This window comes from Rhincodon typus, unplaced genomic scaffold (assembly GCF_021869965.1).
Source record: "Rhincodon typus isolate 14 unplaced genomic scaffold, sRhiTyp1.1 hic_rhity00000611, whole genome shotgun sequence".
Taxonomy (NCBI): Eukaryota; Metazoa; Chordata; class Chondrichthyes; order Orectolobiformes; family Rhincodontidae; genus Rhincodon; species Rhincodon typus.
In genome coordinates, this window is record NW_025966249.1 from 36,216 (window position 1) to 42,784 (window position 6,569).

At 38.7% G+C, this 6,569-nt stretch overlaps 1 protein-coding gene across 1 annotated transcript in view; it reads right to left on the reverse strand.

Annotated features, from left to right (window-relative positions):
* Positions 1-5,514, reverse strand: part of LOC109910458 (formin binding protein 1-like) — a gene marked incomplete at both ends in the record, with an annotated part of 37,189 nt that extends 31,675 nt beyond the window's left edge. The window contains one exon of the mRNA XM_048621384.1: positions 5,399-5,514. Within this exon, the coding sequence (XP_048477341.1) occupies positions 5,399-5,514 (116 nt within the window). The remainder of the gene's footprint in view (positions 1-5,398) is intronic.
* Between the last annotated feature and the right edge of the window lie 1,055 nt (positions 5,515-6,569).

Consider the following 6,569-nt stretch of genomic DNA (forward strand, 5'->3'; position numbering starts at 1 on the left):
TTCCTGCTCCTCTAATGCTGCTTGGCCTGCTGTGTTCATCCAGCTCTACACCTTGTTATCTCAGCTAACTATTCTGATCCCATTTTCCAGCACTTGTATACTTTGGCATTGCATATGTACACTACCGCTTGCTTTGTCCAACTACTAGCAGACAAGCCTTTAACTCAGATACAGCCCATGCTCTGAATTCCTTTCATAAACCCCTATTCCACTCCTTTCCATCTTTTGAGACTTATTCAAAGTCTTACAACTTTGACTAACGTTTTGGTCACCACAGCTCATCTCACTATTTCACACCCACCTCCCACCAACACCCACCTCCCACAGGATCTGTTCCTAATATGATTTTGTGAAGTACTCTAGAACACTTTTCTGCATTGAGTCATCTCTAAATGAAAGTTCATTTGATTGATTGATTGATTGATTCAATTATAAGCACAGTCTTCTGATATCTCTGGCACTAATGGTGCAACTATTCCTTCACATAAACTGAATAACTCTCTCCGGCCTGAATATGTCAAATACTGCCTTTGTCTACTCTTGATTCTGATAATTAAAATAATTGGTGTACTTTTCAATAAATTAACATTTTAAAACTCATATGACTATAGTTCTTTTTCTCTGAGAGGAAGGAATTTTAATACAAATAAGGTTCTGCCCATTGTTGCAAATCTGATGCTCATATCTGTTCAATATGGAAGTTATTTACCCTTTCAGTGCAAGTATTGGTCCTCTTTCCAAAGTTAAGCAGCCTTTCTCAACAAGAGAAGAAAGAATGTTGAGATAAATGTGTAGAAGATGAATCTTTGACAAAGATTATTACAAACATAAAATATCATCAGATACTCAAACATAACAATTAGGAGCAGGGAGTAGGCCATTCAGCCACTCAAGCCTGCTACATATTTGATAAGATCATAGCTGATTTTTGTTGCTAATTTCCTACCCATCCCATATACTCTTGACTGCATTACTTAACTCAGCCTTACATATATTCAATGACCCCCATCTCCACTGCTCTCTAGGGAAAAGAATTCCACAGACTAACAACGATAGAATCACTGAATCCCTACAGTGTGGGAGCAGGCCATTCTGCCTATTAGGTCCACACCAACACTTCAAAAAGTATCGCACCCAGACCCATACCCCGTCTACTCTATCTCTGTACCCAAGTATTTCTCATGGCTAACCCATGTAGCCTGCATGTTCCTGGACACTATGGGCAATTTAGCATAGCCAATCCATCTAACCTGCACATCTTTGGACTGTTGGAGGAAACCCGAGCACCCGGTCGAGACGCACGCAGACAATGTGCAAACTCCGCACAGACAGTCGCCCAAGGCTGGAATCGAACCCAGGTCCCTGGCGCTGTGAAGGAGCAGTGCTAACCAATGAAGTACCATGCCGCCCATAGAGAAATAGATCAGTCCCTGTCTTAAATGGGAGTTCTTCTCCTTTTAAAATGTATTCCTTAGTTCTAGTCTCTCACACAAGGGAAAACATCTTATCAGTATCTATGCTGTCACGTCCTGAGGGTCCTGTATATTTCAATATGATCTCTTGTGCTTTGAAGCTTCAATGGATACAGGCTCAACCTTTCCTCATAAGGCAACCTCTTCATAGTATTTATGATTATTTGGAAAAGCACAGTTTGATTAGAAATAGTCAGCATGACTTTGAGAGGGGCAGGTCATGCCTCACAAGCCTTATTGAATTCTTTGAGAAGGTGACAAATCACATTGATGAAGGTAGAGCAGTGGATGTGGTGTATATGGATTTTAGCAAGGCATTTGATAAGGTTCCCCATGGTAGGTTCATTCAGAAAGTAAGGAGGCATGGGATTCAGGGAAACTTGGCTGTCTGGATACAGAATTGGCTGTCCAATAGAAGACAGAGGGTGGTAGTAGACGGAAAGTATTCAGCCTGGAGCTCGGTGACCAATGGTGTTCTGCAGGGATCTGTTCTGGGACCTCTGCTCTTTGTGATCTTTATAAATGACTTGGATGAGGAAGTGGAAGGGTGGGTTAGTAAGTTTGCCGATGACATGAAGGTTGGTGGAGTTGTGGATAGCGTGGAGGGCTGCTGTAGGTTGCAACGGGGCATCAACAAGATGCAGAGCTGGGCAAAGAAGTGGCAAATGGAATTCAACCCGGAAAAGTGTGAAGTAATTCATTTTGGAAGGTGGGATTTGATTGCAGAATACAGGGTTAATGGCAGAATTCTCAGCAGTGTGGAAAAATAGAGGGATCTTGGGATCCACGTCCATAGATCCCTCAAAGTTGCTACCCAAGTTGATAGGGTTGTTAAGAAGGCATATGGTGCATTGGCTTTCATTGGCAGGGGAATTGAGTTTAAGAGCTGCGAGGTTATGTTGCAGCTCTATAAAACCCTGGTTAGACCACACTTGGAATACTGTGTTCAGTTCTGGTCACCTCATTATAGGAAAGATGTGGAAGCTTTAGAAAGGGTGCAGAGGAGATTTACCAGGATGCTGCCTGGACTGGAGGGCAGGTCTTATGAGGAAAGGTTGAGGCAGCTAGGGCTTTTTTCATTGGAGCGAAGAAGGATGAGAAGTGACTTGATAGAGGTGTACAAGATGATGAGAGTCATAGATAGAGTGGGTACCCAGAGACTTTTTCCCAGGGCAGAAATGACTATTACGAGGGGACATAATTTTAAGGTGATTGGAAGAAGGTATAGGGGAGATGTCAGAGTTAGGTTCTTTACACAGACTGGTGGATGTGTGGAATGTGCTGCCGGCAGTGGTAGTGAAGTCAGATACATTAGAGACATTTAAGCGACTCTTGAAATAGGCACATGGATGATAGTATAATGTAGGGTATGCAGGGTAGTTTGATCTTAGTAGGATAATAGGTCAACACAACATCATGAGTCGAAGGGCCTGTACTGTGCTGTACTGTTCTATGTTCATCTCAGGAATCAATCATGAGCCTTCCCTGCTCTGCATTTAATGCAATTATATACTTTCTTAAATAAAGAGACCAAAACTGCACACAGTACCTAAGATGTAGATTCACCAGTGCCCAATGCAACCATAAAAAACCTTTGTTATTTTATATTCCATTCAATTGTAGATTGGCAAGGAAAGGAGTTAACGGAGACACCAAATCATTAGAAAATCCCGAGCCAACTATCCAACTCTATTAAATGAATCGTCTCTCACAATGCACAAAGATGTGCTTGTAGACAAATCAGCCAACCTGGCAACTAAAGGTATTCACAATCCATTGCAAGCATCTAAGATAACTTGCATTCAAAGGATCAGTTAACTAAGATTGCCTAAATGGTCTGAATGACTTGTAATATACATAAAACATTGGGGAAAAAGAAGTTAATACTTGCAGTGGATCAATTCTCCTTTTACTATCAATTCAAATTCTACAACTGCAGGAATCCTTCAGTAAACATTGAATATTTCATTCTTCATAATGGAGAAAGTGAGGGTAGAATGGTTAGAAAAAAAGCACAAATATGGAACTGAACATGCTTCTTCAAAAGTTTTTTTTTTGTTAACATGCCCAAACAGCATCAAAAGCCTCTCACCCAAATTTGTTTCCGAACGAACAAACACAGGCGAAATAAATTGTCAGTTTTACCACATTTTGTAAGACAATGATCTTTTGCAGCCTCATTGAGAAAGTACAGAACAAGCATTCAATTAACATTCCTTTCCTGTCCAGTCTTCTCCACCCTTTAATCCCATTCTACAGTACAAGCACTAGCGACAATACATTGGGACATTTACTGTTTACAAGTGTTTTTTCCTCCAAACTCATCCTATGGTACAACGGATAAAGATCACACTGAAGGAAAGTGGCTTCAGGGATTGTATGTGAAAACATATAAACACTGCTTGCATATCCCTGGCCTGAGCAACATTCCACTTTGCTCTCCCAAAATGATTCCAGGTCCAGGAACCTTCAATTAGTTGTGTGGAAATAGCAGCCAAGAAACTTGCGTATAATCTCTGTGATCTCAGCAGTCAGCCTACACATTAGTGCATGCACTATACGTTTCCCCTAGATTTGTTTTCTGATTTCCCTGAAGCGTTTCTTCAGGTTAAGTTTTACAACTCCATAAAAATAGTCTTTTTGCAATGAAGCAGAGAATGTTGGAAATATTCAGGTCTGGCAGCATCTGTGGAGAAGGAAACAGAGTTAACATTTCAGGTCAAAGACTACTTCAGAACTGAAGGGAAATTGAAATGCAATCAACTATAAGCAAGTGAAAGGGAAAAAAATTGAAAAAACAAACAGGAAGATCTGTAATAGTGCGGAGGGTGCGGGAGATTTACTGACTTAGATTTTAAAAGTATTAATTGCAAAGAAAGTGGTAATGGTTGATATAAAGAAAGAAAAAGGATTTGCCAAGAATGGGTTCAAGGAGCAGAATAATAAACAGCTCTTGTCCAAAAAAAGACAGCATGACAAAATAGTTGGCGCAAGGAGATAGCTAACAGTCCAAAATTGTTAAAGTCAACGTTGAGTCCAAAAGACTGTAAAGTGCCAAAGTGAAAGATGTGATGCTGTTCAGAACTTGTACTGATTTTCTCTAGAACACTGCAGCTGTGTACGGAGGTGTCCACATGTGAGCAAGTATGCACTTCCACTTAGAAATACATTAATAGCAAAATCAATTTTGTTTCATTTGTTCACATTTCTACACAGTAAATAACAAGTCCCTTCTCTTAACAATTATCAGTCTAAGCAGCTCTCCAGACACAATCATAAAGTGCTCCCACCTAATTAACCTCAATGTCAAAACTGAGCATTTTTCTTTCTTGGTCAAAGCTTAGACTTTCAGAAGGCAGCCATTTAATAGTTTGCCTTCCAGATACGAGTAATGTTCTATTTTCCAGTTTTATTGTACAGTTTAGGTTTGTTCTTCTGTGCCAGACCTGTAAAAGTACATTTTTGAAAAAGTACATCTTTGAATAAGTTACATGGAAACTTGCATTAAATAAGTATACACCATCAAATGTGTTTTAATAGATCAAATCAAAAAATACTTTTAGCAATTTATTTTTGACAGCAATTAAATTACTAGTATCAAATGTCTAAGAAGTCAGAAGTCACACAACACCAGGTTATAGTCCAACAGGTTTAATTGAAATCACAAGCTTTCGGAGCACTGATCCTTCTTCAGGTCAAGCCAAATGACACCAAGTGACTTCACCTGACGAAGGAGCAGCGCTCCGAAAGCTGGTGTTTTCAAATAAACCTGTTGGACTATAACCTGGTGTCATGTGACTTCTGACTTTGTCCACCACAGGCCAACACCAGCACCTTCACAAAATGTCTATGAAGGCTTTTAAAGAAATAATTCAGCGCACATGGTTAAAGATGACAAAGCCAAAGGTTTCGATGTACATTCTTACCTTAATTGTTTTGCGTAGCTCTGCTCTATGTCTAACCTCTCTTTCACAAATTTTGTATATCTTTCTAAGAAGTCGATTCCCCACTGTGTGTGCTTCTCTATATTGTCAAATTGATCCTAAAGTAAAATAAAGGAGAGCAGTATTAATGAAATGAAAGTCATGAAATTAGAATTATATAAATTATTATATTATTGGCAAAACCTGCAATCTAAAAATACCATCTCCTGAATCAAAGCAAAAATGACCAGGAAAAGATCACATGTAAAGAACAATAAGTGCATATAATTCAATGTAGGCAGTGACAAATTTAAACCAACTTTTGCTCCAAACAGTTAAGGAATAAGGAAAAACAGGAAAAAATATATAGAATTTAGATGTAAAACTGTACACCTGTCATTATATGTAATTATACATTAAAATGTATATTATCTATATGGTATTTACAAACATATCCAGTACAGAAGGCTAATCAACATACAGACACAAAGGGCAGTGATCAGTAAAATCTACATTTTTTTTTCAAAAAAATAGATCATGCACAGTAAAGCAGACGTTTGACACAAGACATGAATTGCTAATGGTGCTGGTAATCAAAGTCAAAGGGGAGATGGTGGTGTGGTGGTAATGTCACCGTACTGATAATTCAGCGTAGCAGCTAATATTGAACTTCAGCATCATGGTCCATGGCAGCTGACAGAATTGAAAGGTAGTCTCAATAATGATGACCATGGAACTATCATTGATCCAGTTTTAAAAAAAACACGTTTCGCAAATGTCCTTTAGGGAAGCAAATCTGCCTCCCTTACCTGGTCCAGCCTGTATGTGACTTCACAGCAATGTACTTGGCTATAAACTGCCCTCAGAAATGGCCTTGTAAAATCAGTTCAAAGACCATTAGGGTCAGACAACGAATGTTGGTCTTACCAGTGATGTCCACATGCCAAAAAATTAAAAATATCTCAATACTAGACACCATCACAAAGTGTAGGAGCTCTCTCACAAAACCAGTATCATTTTTTAAAACATAAGCCAATTAAAAAGCTTTGTAATTCAGCAAATTATTTATAGCTTTTTTTTTAAATATTAAAGGATTAAATGAAATCTTAATGAGTTTTACATTAAACCATGGCTAAAAGTTGATTAAATGTAATAATTAAAAGTTGATTAAATC